At 34.0% G+C, this 18,331-nt stretch overlaps 1 protein-coding gene across 1 annotated transcript in view; it reads right to left on the bottom strand.

The window, feature by feature from the left end:
* The window catches only part of LOC150095550 (ribosome production factor 1), a 77,789-nt gene extending 60,035 nt beyond the window's left edge, over positions 1–17,754 (bottom strand). Inside the window, exons 1-2 of the mRNA XM_090410164.1 lie at positions 17,599–17,754; positions 1,691–1,747 (exon numbers count right to left, since the gene is read on the bottom strand). Coding sequence (XP_090266290.1) covers positions 1,691–1,747; positions 17,599–17,712 — 171 coding nt within the window. The 5' untranslated portion in view covers positions 17,713–17,754. The remainder of the gene's footprint in view (positions 1–1,690; positions 1,748–17,598) is intronic.
* Between the last annotated feature and the right edge of the window lie 577 nt (positions 17,755–18,331).

The raw sequence follows: 18,331 nt of genomic DNA on the forward strand, positions 1-18,331 counted from the left end.
GAAAAGATCAAGGAACATAAAGGATAGAAAAATATCAGCTACCAAAAGAAGTAAATATAGACCAAAAGAGGGGAGGGAGAGACTACTTACAAGATGGTACAACCAAATGCCTAATTCTTGATAAGAAGTTGCTAATGTTTGAACAGTTTTAAATCCAGTGAAATATCAGCAACTTCATAAATAATATACACCCAATTCTCCAATTACACAGTAGATTGGTTACAGAAAAAACTGTGTAAAAAAAGAATACAGTGCATAGGAAAAAATAGAATGGTTTCAGATGTGAAAACCCGATATTAACAATAAGTTATTTTCAAACAAAATATATGAAATATAATAAATTTAGTTTAATTCTTTATCCCAGTGAGAGCAAACAAAGTTTGCACCTTTGTTTGCTCTCACTGGGATAAAGGATTAAACTAAATTTATTATAGTCTAACCTAGTGAAAAATAAACTTTCAAAATATATGAAAATCATTGAATAAAGCTCTATTTAATATTAATGGAATATTTTTTATTTTAAATACTTATTTAAATATATAGATATGTATCTTTCTTAAAGAAAATAGTGTGTCACTAATAAAACAGAAATTTGAAAAGGCCCAAATACACCCGTGCATATGGTTATTAGTTAAATTTTATTTGCCGTCACTTTCTGACAATAGCCACATTCTTTTCTGTGAGACTAGAATTAAATCACTTCCATCATTTGAAACACACATTGGCCGTCCTGTTCATATTACAATGGCAAAACGTTTTCTTTAGTAAAAGAAACTAAATTAGCACTAATTTCCAATAATTCTGAAGGTTGTTTTTTTTTTTACCACGAACTCTGTAATTAATCATTGAGAAAGTTTTGACTAGATCTTTGTATAACTCTATTGCACGAACAAAACACAAGACATGTAAACGTTTTGAATTGTAAACAAGAAATGATTGTTTAGCAAACAGCTTGATATAGGCTTGCCTCCCATAACGGTCCAACTTAACTTCAAGGAATCAGCATAGCACCCTTCTGCTTCTAGGAACCAACAGTAAGTGAATATAACAGATCATCTGTCGGCTTAACTTTGGGGAATCGTAATTACAAAAGTTGATTTTTTTGTTGTCACCACAATTGTCTAGATTCTGTAGCATAGAGTAATCCCTAATATTTAAAAGACTGATCGAGGGGGGGGTCTCAAAATTCAAGTTTAAGTACATACGCACCCTTCTAGGAATTGATAATTATAATGGAAATATCCTTTTTAACAGAGCTGAATTCAAACAGAAATTTTAAAAATAAACTGTGTAAAAATAGAATTGCTTTAGTTTTCTAAACTGTGTTATTTCAAAATCATGTAAAAAGAGAATTAACCGTATTTTGTTTCCCCTGGTGTTTTATACCACGAAGCATAGTATTCTATAAATAATCTTCGAAATCAAGCCTTCTGTTACATCTGCTACTTCCTATCCTCGATAACAATGTTTTCAGATTAATCTGAACAATGTAATTTCTAATACTGATTCTGAATCATTTCTCATAAATAAATGCAGCTGGTATGATCTTCAGTATAAAAAACGTGTAATCTGATTTCAAAATACAGAAAATTTTTCGTTAAATATTTTATTATGAAAATTAAAATTTTATGCATTATTTAAAATAATTAAAACATTAAAGGAAAAAATTCTATTATAGACATATACTTACTGCATCTCCTAGAGCTTTGGCTTCTCTTTGCCTTTTCTTTCGAGCTAACAACTTTGCCTATAATTAAATATTTTAGTCAAATGTATTATTTGTTCAAATTACATTAAAATAAGGAGACAAAAGCAAGTGTGAATGTATTAATGTTTAATTAAGTTTAATTATTTGTTATAATTTTTATAAAGATCAAAAAAAAAAGTGCAAAATGGAAAAAAAAAAATCAAGAATAAAATGCACTCCCTTATTTTAAACCTTACAAAAGCAGGACTTAATCCAATGGAAAACAAAGAGAAACTGTGGAATGGTCTTTACTGTTTTTTTTTCCTTTAGAAATCACTTTTTTTGTGACAAATATGTCATGTAAAAAGGATAAAAGTTACACTGAGTCTGGTGAAGAGTAATGATCTAAAAGTCTACTTTTTCAGATTTTTACAAACAAGTTTATAGGTGGTCAACATAGCCTCAAGACCTTGTCTCAAAATGAAGACAAACTTTTGAACATTCGTTTTTACTAATGTTATTAACTCACAAACCCATTTCCTGAAAAAATGCGAATAACTTATGAGAAGAAAAATTTTACTTAATCATTATCTAAATGTGGTACCAATTTGATATATATTAACATAATAAATCCAGCTTGAGGAAATATTCATGTTTGTCAACACACAATGCTGTTGTGTGTATGTGTGTGTATTTCAGTGCAAAAAGAGATGATCAATTAACACATACTAAGGATACTGTGGGCAGTGAAGAGTTATGATCCAAAGCTGTACTCTTTTTCAAACTGTTTATAGGGACTCGAGCACAAAGACCAATGTGCTCTTCTGAATATGAATTTTTTACACCCACTGAATGTCATTACTGTTATTGTTCTACAAGCCCATCTCTTGAAAAAAAATATTGAACTGGGAAGGTAAATTAGTTCTTATTTGAGCGTTGATTTCCCATGTTTGGTCTTTAGATTTATGTTAGTAGATTATCAAAATTTTAGCCTCATGCTATATGTTTTAAAAGGAAGGGGGAAACATATGTAGGTAGGCAGGTGTGAGTGTGTGCGCACGCACGTGTGTGAGAGTAAAAACCACAAATGAGATGGAAAATTATAACATTAAATGTTTTAAACACAATCCATCATTTTGCCAGTTGATGACAATTTCACAAAATTACTTTAATTCCATCATCTGCAGATTTATATACTGAAAAGCCTATACAGACTGGATGGAATATTTCTCTTTTATTATGATAAAAATAAACCTTTAGCACTTTGTTAGGATTCCTGGTCAGATAATCCAGAAACCCTATGCTAGCAACCAAACATAGCACTTTCTCAAGCCCCTTCAGGTTTCCAATAAGAAGGGCAATGATCACGCACTGAGTAATGAAAATTACCTACTTCTTGATGTGTGACAATACATAGCTTTTCTACTCAGAGTGAGATGACTACTTGGGGATAATTCTCTGAGACTGGTAGTTTATCAGAACTTACTGGCACATTGGTTAAAAATATAAAATAAGTAAAAATAGGTGCTTACAGATATCTCCTAATTTCACAGCCAAATAACTGAATTTAAACTTAAGTTCCAAATTTTACTAGAGACCTGATGAGAATACAGTCTATTGGCAGTAGAACTGCTTTTGTATTGCACTATTTAGGACATGAACTCAACCTGGAGTTCATATGCCTGCATTTTATTAGCACTTTAAGGTTTGGGATGCTCATAAATAAAATAAGTGTGCTTGCTTGTTCTCAGAGACCATTTCACTGGTTTCTGATAAAAACCAACAGTATGAAATGAGAATGTATTCATAATATCCCTTATTTCAATACAGTGACTTTTGGAACACCCTGTATGAAACAGTCTTTGATAACATAAGATGTACTATTATATGTATAGTAAGCATAATGTATACATAGCTTTTACATCTCAATTACATGTCTGAAGTCTTGCACCCCCCCACACACACACACACATCTATTGCAGCTCTATGAACATTTAATAATAAACAATATTTCACACAATTACTATTATGTGGTTATGTGAACTAAGTGTTTTCTTTAATTTCATAAACAAAAACTTTGCACCACTCTCCTGAAAAACATTAAATTGGAATCTGACTTGCATTAAAATTAAAGTTATGTTTAGGTATATATAACATCCAAACTGGATGCCTAAAAATTCAGATAAGTCAAATATGAAGTAAAAGGCTAATTAAAACTTCTTGATTTTCCAATGCTAATATTTCACATAGTAGGCATTACAAGATGCCAGTCAGAGTATGTGATTTGTACCTCTTCAGGAGATTGAATGTGACTTCCTAGAACTCTTCTTAAAATTGTCAAAAGGAAGGTATATACAAAATACTTTTAAGTAAACATCTTCTCACATGTATTCAAATGACTTACCACTCCAGTTTCTTATCATATCCAGATTTTAAATAAATTCAGCCTAAGATCATCATTTTTTAAAACTACATGAGTAATGCCAAATTCCAAACACTTCTATGGTAATCTTGATCAAGTTGCTTCAATAACATCTAAACAGTCTAGAGATGATGCTAAATAAACAAGACTTTAACCACTAACATTCCTCATTGGGGACATTTTTTTTCATACAGGAATTTTTGCATCAATTCCTGATAGGTATTTTGGGTGTATTATGGGCACTATTGGTGTCAATGGGTGTATAGGATACTATGACAATACCACAATTAAATTTAGATTATGGCTAGCTAACAGATCAACTGTCTTTAAATAATCTGTTATTTGTCAGGTCTTACAACACAAATCTAACATTTTGGTGTCTTCTAAGGTACTTTAAACTGCAACAAATCCAAAATCAGCTATCAGCTTAAATCTTGATCTTCCCCTGTGGCTTTTTCTGTCATCCTAGAGCTGTTTTACTAATCTTTCCTCTTGCAAACCCTTTTAAGTGACCTTTAACTAGTTCTCCTGTGACATTCTTGCATTCAAATGATACCAAGTTGCTTCTCTAATATTCATTTTAATATGATTTTATCAATGCCATCTCATCTTCTTTAGAGCTTTCATATCCATGGACTTTGATTAACTATTTCATTTCTAACCCAGCTTTCAGATTGACAGTTTAAAATTGGTTTGAACACTATACGGATACAGTTTAATGTGACTAATTACTCTCTTATTCCATGTAAATTTATTCAGTTGACACCCTTTCATACAAGCTTTGTGTATTCTCTCTACATCTATATTTAATTTGCCATCTTCACTAAAAATTGTGCTTAAATAGCTGAATTGTGCCTAAATATTTGCTTGGTCTATAGTTTCTCCATTTCTTGTCAATTAAAATTTATTATTATTATTACTTAATTCACCGTGGAAGGGCATGCCATACAACAATCTCCATTACTTAATCCTCCATCCATCTATGCACATCATCTACTGCCTGACAGCTAACTCATCTTCAACTGAAAAAACTCCAAGATTTCTCTCATCACAGCAAGAATCGAATTCAGGCTTTTCCAATCAATGGGTGTAATGTCCCATTATCATCCTTCAACTGCACTATGAAGGTGTATTTTCACAGTTTGTCTTTTTATTGCGATTTTCACAGCAAATCTGTTACAGCAGTTGTTCAGTTTAGTTAACACATTCGCATCGGAATGATCATAGCTCTTTCACTATGAACCTAACCATCTGGTGAAGCGAGCAAATTGACACCAGAAATTTCATTCCTGTGTATCATCAGATGCACCATTTTTTGTGACGGTTTTTCGGTATCTTCAATTGTAACTAATCCCACATATTGGGGGGGGGGGTTGAAAAGGAATGTTCTTTTCAAGAACATTCCTTTTCAGGATAAATTAAAAACAATTAAAGAGAATGATATATTTGATTATTAGTTATTATACTTGATTTACTAAAAGATGTAAAGAATAGCAAATATAAGGAAGAGAAAGAATAGGCACGAATAAAAATACTTTCAGTACTGTAAAATGGATTATGAATAATTTGCATTTGTGATATATGTGTGTGCTTGTGTTATAAGTATCTGGGAATGGAGTGATCCTATATATTCTAAACTTTCATATTTGCATTTATGATGGACATAATTTAAAAAAAAAAAAAAAATTAACAGATGAAAGGGATTTGTCTGAGAAATATAAATTACTAATCATTAAACAGTAACTGTATGCATTGCTAGCTCAGTAAATAATATAGGGAGGAGCTTATCCTATGATCTAATAATGCTAATATTCACTAATGATCAGCAGTTTTTTTTTTTTTACATAGTAGTATAATATAAATAAATTAAATAAATGAACAGCCTATATTTCTACCCACTGCAGGGTGAAGGCCTCTCCCATTGCAGGAGGTTTTGGCTCTACTACTCCCATGGTGACCCAGTCCATATTGGGAGAGTGTCACAAACATCCATGCCTACGCAGGATTTGAACCTACAGCCTCTTGGCTGGAGAGCGGATATGCTAACCACTTGGCCAATCAGTAGCATAATATATACATAAATAATTTTGTTCTTAAGTTTAATTCTTGGAATTCACTTTTCTACCTGGAGTTTCACAATCCTGAGTTGTAGATAAACATTCATTTGCATATCTGTTAGCTTCTTACCATAAATTCTATTAGGTCATCAGTTAAAAATGCAGAGTACACTGCAGATGGATTTTCCACATCAAGTGGTAAAAGTAGCTCATCTTCTCTACGGTACTCCTGAAGCAGTACAGTACTGTCGAGTTACTTACCGGAGTCCATTTGTTTGAAACTGAAAATTCAGAAGCTTTACTTTGTGAAATATCTTCCTTCTCAGATGAGGAACTGTCTGTAAATACAATATCTGAATGAAATCGTCATCTGAATTATTCACTACATCTTTGAAAATTCAAACTTCATCAGATGTGTGTGTTTTTTTTCCCTTTTTGACAGTGGCTCAGGAAACTCATCACTAGAAGAAGATGTGGATTTCCCACATGTTTTTAGTGTGCTGGCTTTCATCAGATGCATTCTTTCTTCTTATAGAATTTAGGAGGATTCGTTTTCAGTTAGAAACAGATCAATGTTTACTCCCTATGTGTGTACTGTCTGAAAACTGGAAGCAGATGTCCTTACATAGTGAACAGCAAGGCATCCCCAACAACCACTATACTGTGACACAAGAAAAATAAGCAGTTTTATTGTATCACTGAATAAGGTACAGAAACATCTGCAGTCTGTGTAATATATTTGTCAACAAATAGTGCAATAGACAAATGGGATAAAACTGGCACTACCCCTAATGAAACATGTCCCCCTCCAACAGAAACTATGCTGCATAGACTCGAGCAAAATCGTTTGTACTGCCAAGCAAAAGCATCTAACTAAAAACAATTATCCTAACATTTGTCCAAATTTTCGATTACATGAAATAAGTGTTTGTTCGATTGCATTTGAAATTTTCGATGCCATTGTGATTAAGACAGATCACAAATGCTAACTTCAAATAAAATTCTACTGAAAGAGTTGTAACTAAAACGCCGTATAAACTGTGTGTCAGTAAACCTGCCTGACACAGAAGCAGCATATAAAGAGTAATGAGAGGTCTCATGGGTACAATAAACATGTGAAACACTTCCCGATATGAACGTGTTAAAGAATCCTAAATCCCTGCACACTGATACCATCTACATAAAGCAAAGAGCTGAGTGTAGTCAATCCAGTTTAATAGTACTGTTTTTTCTTAATGTCATTCTTATAGATGAATAATGCACATTAGGAACATGAGGATTGGATAGTGGGTCAGGAGTTCAGTGGGTTCTCTGTAATTCCTTAGTGATTATGTGGAGGTGTTCTCCCAGTTAGCTAGCTTTGATGCTTCAGTAAATGAACATAAGTTCGACATCAAAATCTTCCTAGCCCCAATCATGAATCCTCTTCCTCCTCAAAATAAAACAAACGTTATAGATCATGAAATTTCACTGTAAAGGAACTTTGTGCCTACTCCACCTTTGAATTGAATTAGAAAAGATAGGAGTGAGGGTAAGCACAAAATCCAGCAGCAGTCTACAAAGAATTTTAAGCAAATCAGTACAGTCTGCCAAAATAATGTTTATCACATCTTAACTACCATTCTTCCTTTTCTTGATCATTTACAGTATAGTATGCCATCAGTCCAGTGGTTTCTACATACTGATACATGATAATAATGCTAGCACTAGCCAATGCAGAAATTAAGCAAAATACAGTGGAACCCAGTTGTCGAACATAATTCGTTTCTAGAGGCTTGGAAATTGATTTGTTTGAAAACTGAAACCATTTTCCCACAAGAAGTAATGTAAAATGGATTAATCCATTCCCAAATCCCAGATGATTGCTTATTTAAACCTTTATAACAGTACTTCATGCATAAAATTGTATACAAAAAAGAATAAACATAATAAATAGATAAAATATAGATGAAAATTTAACTTCACTTTACCTGTATGGAGGAGAGTTGATGGCATAAGTGGAAGGAAGTGAGGAAGGGAAGTCCCCTTCCATAAAAACATCAGGTAACTGTCGTGGGGTTTTTCTCTTTCTCTTTTCTGTTTCTTGGCACCACTCTCAAGCAGAGTGGTGCCAAGAGACAGAAAAGAGATGGACTCTGCTTGAGACACACTGGGCCTCTGTCTCACTAAAAACCTGTACAATGAGATTTGTTTTTGCCTACGTTTAAAAATGTTTCTGAAGTGAAACATGGCATTGTCATTGAAAAGGTTTATGATGGGGTTTGCTACAGCTTTGTCAAGGTGATATCTTTCCACAAAACTTTGCACCTCACCCCATTTCACACACATTTTGTTGATCAAAGAACTAGGAACATCCTTCCTTCCTCTGTCTCTGAAGACATTTCCTCCATCAGTCTTGATGGAGGAAATGTCTTCAGAGCTCATTCCTATGGTCCTCCACATCAGCATTGTCAACTTCCAAGCCCATGCTTTTGCCCATAGACACAATATCATAGACAACAGCAACATACTCAGCCTCAAAGACCTCAATGTCTCTGTCTGCTACATAGTCTGACCACAATTTCCTCCAGGCTGAGTTCATGGTCCTATAAATCACTTTCACCCAGGCTTTATCAAGGATATAGTTCGCCCACCGTTTGTAGGTCTCTGCTTGGCGTTTCGCCAAGAATAGTCGATTCATGCTGAAGAGGAGAACGAAATGAAGGATGTACGAATTGGTCGCTAACATGTGAAATCACGTGCTTTCTTGTCTGTCGCTGTACTAGTTTTTGTTGTCGCTTTTTTGCATTTTTATTTTATTATTAATTTGTATGATGAATCCAGTACAGTCAACAAGTTCTGTTGTTAAACATTTCAGTAGTTCTTGCAAAAGAATATTAAATAATGTGCTGACATTCTGCGAAAAAGAATCGTTAAAAGGCAGTCTCCTTGTTCCCCTTTCTGAAGTCATAAAACGTGCAAGTGCAATTGTGGGTGTATCGAGATTGACTGTTAAAAGAATTCGTAGGAAATCAAAAGATGAAGGTAAGCCAAAATTTTAATCTCCTAAAAAAAAAGTGCCAGAGAAAGAAAACCATCAAAACCGTAGCTTTGAATGATTTTGATGTAGATGTTATAAGAAGAACTATCCATGAATTTTACGTGGTCGAGAAAAGAGTGCCAACTGTTCCGAAATTGATTCCTGTGCTTAAAGAAAAAAATTAATTTTCCTTGGAAAAGAGAAACTTTAAGGAAAATACTTCATGAAATCGGATTTTGTTTTAATGCTATTGCTATATTAATGCTATTGAGTATGTTTGGGCAGAAGTGAAAAGTTTCATTCGCCATTGCAACGTCACTGGGGATATTGACATGTCGAAACTTTTCAAGCTTTCAGAACAGGTGATTGAAAGTATTACAGTTCAAAACTGGGGAAAATATTGCTCTCGTGTCACCTCATTGGAAAATATGTATTGGGACAGAGACAGAATTATCGAGGAATTATGCGAACCTTTGGTGATCAGTTTAAGTGATGGCGATTCTGACACCGATTCAGACTATGAAGATTAAAAGGATTTGATAATGGTATTTTTTTTCCAACCTTTTTTTTGCATGGGTTTGTTAAAAGAGTCACAACAAGTCATAAATAATTAATCAGTTTAGAACATTAAAGTGTCTCAGTTCTCTCAACTGTAAGTTTAGAATACCTAAGTTCATTTGAAAAAAAATTCTGTTTTTCTGTATAATTATTTTTATATTATAGAAAACTTTCTTAAAAATAAATTTCGTTAAATTTTTGTTTTATGCTATATTTTTTTAATTTTGTTAATACTCTACGTACATTTTTCCAACTGTTATACAAGCAAAATAGTTACACTTTAAAAACTACAATGTTCGTAAAAGAAAAGCTAAATTTTCCGACCTGTAATAATAAACAAACTCATCCCAGAAGACAGACTGATTACCCTATTATCGGAATGGATTCTCCTTTTTGGGACATGCGCAGAAGTGTATAAGAGTCTCTAATCAGTGGGCGAACTATACTTAAGCAATGGAGGATGTTGAAGTGATTTTTCCAGAATTCTCTGAGCGTTAATTCTGTGTCAGAGGTCACTTCAAAACACCTTCGAAACAGTGCTTTGGTGTAGAGTTTCTTAAAGTTCGAAATGCCCTGCTGGTCCATGGGCTGAATTAAAGGAGTCATTGGGGGGGGGGGGACTTCACTGTGATAAAATCAAACTCCACCAACTTGTCCTCCAAGCCTGGAGGGCGAGCAGTAACTGATGATCTCCCACCATACATGGAGCACATACAGTTGCTGGTTTGACTGTTCGGAAACCGGTGCATTTTTTGTTTGGAAAATATGTTCAGGAACCGATTTCTTCAAGATGAGAGTCATTCGACAACTGAGGTTCAACTATAATCACATTCCACCAATGGCCAGCATCCATATACAGTTCAGCTCCAAGGTTATCAAATTAACTTTTCATCCTTTTTCTCTGTTCTACTGGAAGAGCTATCCCATACTGGTTTCCCCAAAAAATCAAAGCACTGGTAGGAAGAAATGCATTAACATGTTTCTTCCTTCCCTCTGGGTACTTTTGCACAAATGGTATAGGTCCTGCCCTCTGATGTATGGGAGCAATATACAAAACATGGAGATGTTTTATATACAAAATATGAAGATGTAGCTAAGCATGGCATTATATGGAGGGAAGAAAAAACTGTGTTCTGTTTAATATATATTTTCATTCCCTGAAGACTTCTACTTGGTTTGAGCAGCATATTTAATGAAACATAAAACACATGAAGAAAAATTCATCCTCATCCCTCCAATGACTGTACGGACAGGGTGGCAAAGCAGTAGTCACAAATATACAACAGGTATCCAAGAAACTGCATTCTTCATCTAAAGTAGCTTCTCTAATTTAAAAGTAAGCAATAATGCAGTGGCGTAGCTAGGGGGTGCAGAGGGGGCAGCACTTTGAACCTTTTTGAACTTTTGCAGTTAATTCTAAAATACAGTCTCGAGAACTCATTTCTAAACGTAATACTACTGCGAATTTTCCTCGCAATTGCTGTAAGTGTTCCTAGTTGTGAGAGAAGTTTTTCTAAATAAAATTTGATTAAGAATTACCTACATTACTATGAAATAGACTTCGCCAATGTCATCGACGATTTTGCTAACAGAAAAGCAAGAAAAATAACATTTTAGAATGTTGAAATTAAAAGTTTTTTACTTCAAAAATAAGCATAGTGTTTTAATTTATTTCCCTATACGTCGTTTTGGCTTTTTGTAATATTTTTGGTGTGTATTGAGAGGGGCAGCAACAGCTCTAGCTACGCCACTGCAGAGCATCCGTTCTTCAATACCTCTTCGTTAGTTTTTTTTTTCTCTTTCCAAGAAATCTTTAGTGCTCTCCAATAGCACCACATCTCAAAGGCCTGCAATTTCCTGATTATGGATTTTGTATATGTCCACATCTCACATCCATAATTTAATGTGGACCATATATATAGAATTTTACAATTCTTATTTTAGTCTATTTATTCCAGAGGTCATTAATAATTTATTACTCCAGATTGTTTCTTTTGCCTTATTCTTGATTTTATTTCCATAACTGTTGTTACATCTTCTGTAATCATTATTCTTAAATAATTATAACCTTTATATTTTGAATGAATCCAGTTGATACTCTTAAATTTGTGTTTTATTGCTGTTTTTTTTTTGCTTATTACCATATACTTAGTTTTAGTTGTATTTAATACTAAGCCATAATTCTGACTTTTTTTTTAGTAGTATTTGGTTAGTTGGGGGGGGGGGGCAGTTAAAACTAATTTTAAAGTTGGGAAAGGATTAAAACTAATTTTAATGTTTCCAATATTTAGTTTCAGGCAAAGGAGTGTCCTGGGTTCGATTCCCATCACCAACGTGAGGAGCTTAAGGATCTTTATCAGGTTGCCATAGAAGACATCCCTGGAAATCATCCATGAAGGCTAATCCCTGGAAACTGCATAAGGAAGATGTGAGCAGAGGAGTGAAGAGCAGGTTCTTTATATGGAGAATGGTTGGCAAGTGGATGCATTACCTGAGTGTGTTGTGAATATAGATAAATTGAATTAGTAGTTTAAGGCAAGGTTGAATGAGCTTCATGTGTGAAAGTGTGTACCTCCCACAATAAGTCTAACTCCATGGAGGTCAGATATTAATAATAATATTTTGTAATTGTTTTTGATTTTGTTATGAATACCAAATCATCAGCAACGCTAATATTGTTAATTCTGTTGCCATTTATTTTTATTCCCATTTTGGTTACTTTATATTCTTCCATTATCATTTCACTGAATATATTAAAAAGTATAGGGGATATTACACTGTTGTCTCACCCCTCTTTTGACATCTATTGTTTCATTATAATTTATAATATTTATAATTTGTCTTCTGATTCCAGTGTAATTCTATTATTATTCTAAGGTCTTATGTATCAATTTGATTAACTGTATCAAATGCCTTTTTAAAGTCTATAAAGCATATACATATATATGTGTGTGTGTAGAAAGTATTTTACCTTATATAAAGCATATATAAACTTATCTTCGATAAGTTTTTTAATTCATAAATTGCATTAATTGTACTTTTTTCCTGTTCACTTATATTATTATTACCATCACTAAGGGCTGCTACTCCAAGGAGTCCTTAGACTCATCGAGGGAGGCTCTAAACATCCTGTCAAAAACTATCCAACATTTGCATAGTATCAATCATACTTTGATTTGAACTCATTCACAGTCATGGCACCTACAACAGACTCTGGCAACCTATTCTACTCATTCTTCAAGCTGGAGGTTTAGTAGAATATTTTCAGCACTGGGAAAGGATTAAAACTAATTTTAATGTCTCCAATATTTAGTTTCAGGCAGAGGAGTGTCCTGGGTTCGATTCTCATCGCCGACGTGAGGAGCTTAAGGATCTTCAGCCAAGTTAGTTTGTCTTGGGCATGGACAGCAGGATTTTTCTCCCCAGTTTATCTGAGGTTTTTCCTCCTGCAAGCAGGCAAACCAGTCCATGAACACACGCATCTACAAACATAGGACACACAAGGAAGCATTTGGCTAGCCACCTTATCTTCGGGACGGGTACAGCTTAGAAGGGCTAAGGATAGACCTGTAATAATAGGCCTAATATGTGAAGGGAAGAAGATATTTCATTTCAGTCACTAAGACATCTTTAAGGATTACAAATAACTTTTGTAACAACACACTCAAATACAATACAATACAATACAATACAATACTAAGTGAAACGTGTGGGTGATTCTAAAGTCCTATTTAGGTGGTGTGCCCTCTATGGGCATTTGTAAGTGGCCTAGGATGTAACATGGGATCTCTGATAATTAAAGTTTCCCAAATTTTGGGAGGTTTTATGCAACTGTATTTATTTAAATTTGGTTGATTTCTGAATGCCGCTGCAGATTCTAAAAACAGTCTTTCTTTTCTGAATTTACTATGGTAGAGCTTGGTGGATTTTTTCCAGGAAATCCTGTGGGTTGTATCCAAAACATGGTTAATCTGGCCTTGGACTCCAAGGCCAGATTGACCACAGTCATGATTGCAGATGTGCGATTTGTGTTCTTCTAAATGGATGGTTGATGATCAGCTGTCTGTCCGAAGTAAGCCAGCTTGCTGGAACAGGGTACTCTGTATACTCCAGGCACTGAGACAGGAGGGAGCTTATCTTTGATGGAATGGATAAGGATAATGAAGCTTAAACACTGTGTGGAGGGTGTACTTTTTTAAGTCCTTCTGAAGAGATGGCTGCGGAATGGGGAAGGAACACTCTTAAAAAAATATTTCCCTTCTGATATCTTAGAGCTCTTTTCCTTTGGCATCAATTCTGATTACTGTATATGTTGGCATATAAGATGACTCTCACAAATCAGATTAATTTTTTGTTACATAAATTTATTTAAAATATTACAAGAGATGTAAGTCTTAAAACAAATAATAATTATTAACTTCATAATAAGTTTAGTTTAATCCTTTATCCAAGTGTGAGCAAACAAAGTTTGCGCCTGAAAGTATCTTCAGGACTGGGATAAGGTAGTGCAACACCAGGCAACTCGTTGCAAAGGTGGAGAAAGATCTCATCACTCTTATCTCAATATCTCCCATAATGCAAAGCACATCTCCTTGCAGATATGTGTAATGCTATGCATTAAGGCAAGGGCCACTACCCATATCGGTTTTGACCTTTATTGAGGTCTCGTCAGTGGGAGCCAGGCCCAGTAGTGGAGATACCAAGGAAGAAGCAATGAGAGGTCATCCTAACCTATAGAAGTTGCCAAAGGGTGTGCAACCTTATTATTAAATTACTCTGGATTCAGAGAAAGATGTTGAGAGTTTATTTTTCACTTGGTTAGACTATAATAAATTTAGTTTAATCCTTTATCAAAGTGTGAGCAAACAAAGTTTGTGCCTGAAAGTATCTTCAGGACTGGGGTAAGGTAGCGCAACAAGAATCCCCCCCCCCCATAATAATTACCTGTCCTCCACTCATTGAGTCTATTTGCCGATGCATACTATCTCCATCTTTTCCATCCCCTGGTCTATAGCAGCATCAACTGTATATTTTGTTCTGTTGACTTCTATCTCACACCAGATAACCTCAAATGTGCTATTTTCACTGTCCTGCAGTTGAACTTGCTACTCTCTTTGGTTGCAGTTCATCAGCTATCATCAATAACACTCTTCCCCCCCATTCTTTTCTCTCTATCCTCCCTGAACACACTATACTCTTCACATTCTATCCAACTAACTATACCATCTTCTGTTAGCCATGCCTCACTACTGCCAATATCTTTTAGCCAGGATGAACTAACCAATGCCAAAAATTCCTCCTGCTTCTTCTGAATGCTCCTGGCATTAGCATACATGAAGTGTGAAAGCCCCTTAGGCCCAATGCTATCCTGATGCTTTATACTAACTATGCCATTCTGATTTATTGCCAGTGGTACTGACTTAAGCATATTATACACATTCTTACACTCAACTTCCCCACTTATGTCTGCATATCTACTGAACAGCCTCCCCTACCCAAAAAAAAGCTCTAGTTTCTCTGATTCTGCACATCCACTTTTAATTCATTCAACAACACTTTTTCCAGTCTGCAAACACCAAATCCATTCAGATGCAAACCATCCTTCTTGTATAAGTCCTTTTTCCCATCAAACTCACTCCACACAAGTCCTGCATAACCTATGCATTGAGTTATTCACTATTATGGCCCTCTTTCTCAGCTCTACTCTGTCATATCGCAGCAACAGACTCACTATCTTAACTCTCTCACTCTTCTGGTAATTATTTCATGTCCTCTCTCAAGCCATACTTTTCTCCTTTCAAATCATTCGTTCTGTCCAATAAAATCATCTCTTTCACCCTACCCTTTTGTGCTCTAATAGCCTCACTAACATCATTAATTTTCGCACCTGGAAAGCATGATTTTGTTAATCTCTTGTCGATCACACTTTTTATGATTGAATTACAATATAAGACTTGCTCCTTAATTTTTCTTCCTCTCTTGGTCAAGATCTCATTTCTCTTATCTCACACTTCTTTCTTTCTGTTATCAGCTGATATGACATACAGCAGTTAATTCTAGAAAACATTCTATTTGTTATTATTTTCAACAGTATTTTTAAAGCATGGAATATGATGATACTAATTGTTTTAAAATTACATTCGACTGCAGTTTTCTTTTTTGGTATCAGAATGCAAATAGATTTTATAAAGTCTTCTAGTAGATGCCTGTATCATATATATTCTGTATTCTTTCTATTAAAAAATTTGTTATCTTTTCCCTTATCTCTTTTATTAAGCACTTACTTTTCCTTCTTTAAGCACACCTGGATTATTTGAGTTAACACTGATCATAGGTTTGCCAGGCCTGTGGTCATTATACAGTTTTGATAGGTATTCCTTCCATCTTTGTATATTGTCTTCTGGATTTATAATAACATTCTTACTCTTATCTTTTAAGTATTGGCCGGTTATTTTCTTTTGGTTATTAAGGAAGAAATTTTATTTTTTGAATATAACTCTACAATTTTACTTTCTTTATGTAATTTCTCTACTTCTAAGTAATTATTATTAATCCATCTATATTTTCCTTCTCTACATTTATTTTTTTATTTGTCTATTTAATCTTTTATATTCTTCATTTCCATTAAGGTTATTTTTCCAGGTACTTCTTTTATCGATTTACTTCTAATATCTCTTCTTTTAATAATATTCTTTCTTTTCAATATACTGTACTATATTATTATGAAATAATCTTAGTGTTAGGTATTTAGTTTAGCTGTATCCCACTTGAATGTTCTAAAACTTAGTTATTTTTTTAACTTTATATTTATTGTAATTCTCACGTCTGTGGTCTCATCCACAGTCAGCACTTGGCATAAATTTTGTATTTGTTATTCCGTTTCTATATGTCCGACTGATCATAATAAAATCTATTTGATCAGTATATGTACCAATAGGAGATCACACATACCTTGCGTTTTCTTTTTGTTCATAAAAAGTGTTTACAATTATCAGTGTATGTTTTAAACAAAATTCATTCGAAAAAGCAACAAATTAAAAAAAAAAAATACATCTATGACTTCTTAGGCCATATGGGCTTACAACAGAATTTATTCTCTCTGTCCCTATTTTGGCATTCAAGTCACCCATAATGATTAACAGTCTTTCACTTCTCCAATATCTTGAATAGCTTCTTCCATTTTCGCATAAAATTGCGTATAAAATAATTATTTTTTTAACTTTATATTTATTGTAATTCTCACGTCTGTGGTCTCATCCACAGTCAGCACTTGGCATAAAGGGGTAGTATTGAAACTGGGTCCCAAGAACCACTCACAGTATCAACAATTACGGTGTGACAAGCACCCTGGAAGAGACTGCAGACCCCACTGCTTAGTATAATAAATTCAGCAGTATAGGAAAGATTCACTCCTAGCTCCCAATTACTCGAATAGCTTCGGAGGGAAAAAAGAAGAGGGAAGAGAAAAAAAAGTCAGAAGAGTAAGGACCAACCTATAGATAAGAATGTTGTTTCTTTTAGTTTAAATATGGTATGATCCAGGATTCACTGGGCTTGCCATTCCTATACTTAGTAGGTATAAGTCTTAAGTAACTGCATTAACAATGCGCAAAATGCCAACCCATATATCGACAACATACTTATCTTCGAATTTCATTGGAGTGGAAACAATTTACAGACAACCGGATAGTATAGTACTAACACGGTGCAAAAGGACAGGTACCTATCTTAATTAACATCATCTGATTCATATAAGAAGTGCATTAGTACAGTAGTAACTAACTAGAGAGGAAAATATGCTAACAACCAAACATGTTAGTGACTCACAAAAGCTTCCAGAAATTTATATTTTTACCTTTTGCTTTTCCTTCTTTAATTTGTGATACTCCTCTTGCCTCCGTAGTTTATTTTTAATTTGCGAAATGTTTCGCACTGGAATCGGTGGTTCTGTTTCATCTTTATTAGCCATTTTTAAATAGTTATTAAAATCAAACGACAAACGTAACCACGTTGTCTGAAAATTAATCAACTGATTAATCTTAGAGGGCGCAACGAACATCGGTATTCCCGAGCTGGATTTCCAAGCTCCATAATGTTTGATTTATAATTCTACAAGAAATGTATGATTTCGTTTAAATTCAAAACACTTTCGCAGATGATTCATTTTCAAAAATTTGGGTGCTGATTTATATATATATATATAAATCAGCACCCAAATCGCCTTTATCGCCTGATGAAGTCATTCTTGACGAAACATGTTGCGTTTTTACAAATAAATGTCATTGTGTTATAATTCTCGGGTTTTAAGTCAGTTAATTTAGAAAAATGAATAAATGAATATATATATATATTCATGTGGTGATCAGCTTTTACTCGGTTGTTGTACATTTGAAAAAAATATAGATTTAATGACTATATTCATATATATTCATATTTATATATACTGACTATAACCGAGACTAGAATATTAGTATTATTATTATAAAAACCTCCATGGAGTCAAAGACTCATTCGTTCACCGATACTGTCTAAGAATCTAATGAGATTCTAATTAATAATAATACTAAAATTGGGAACCAGACATTACG

The sequence above is a fragment of the Typopeltis vanoorti genome, chromosome 20 (genome assembly GCF_054136105.1).
Source record: "Typopeltis vanoorti isolate ZY-2024b chromosome 20, IOZ_Tvanoo_1.0, whole genome shotgun sequence".
Classification (NCBI taxonomy): Eukaryota; Metazoa; Arthropoda; class Arachnida; order Uropygi; family Thelyphonidae; genus Typopeltis; species Typopeltis vanoorti.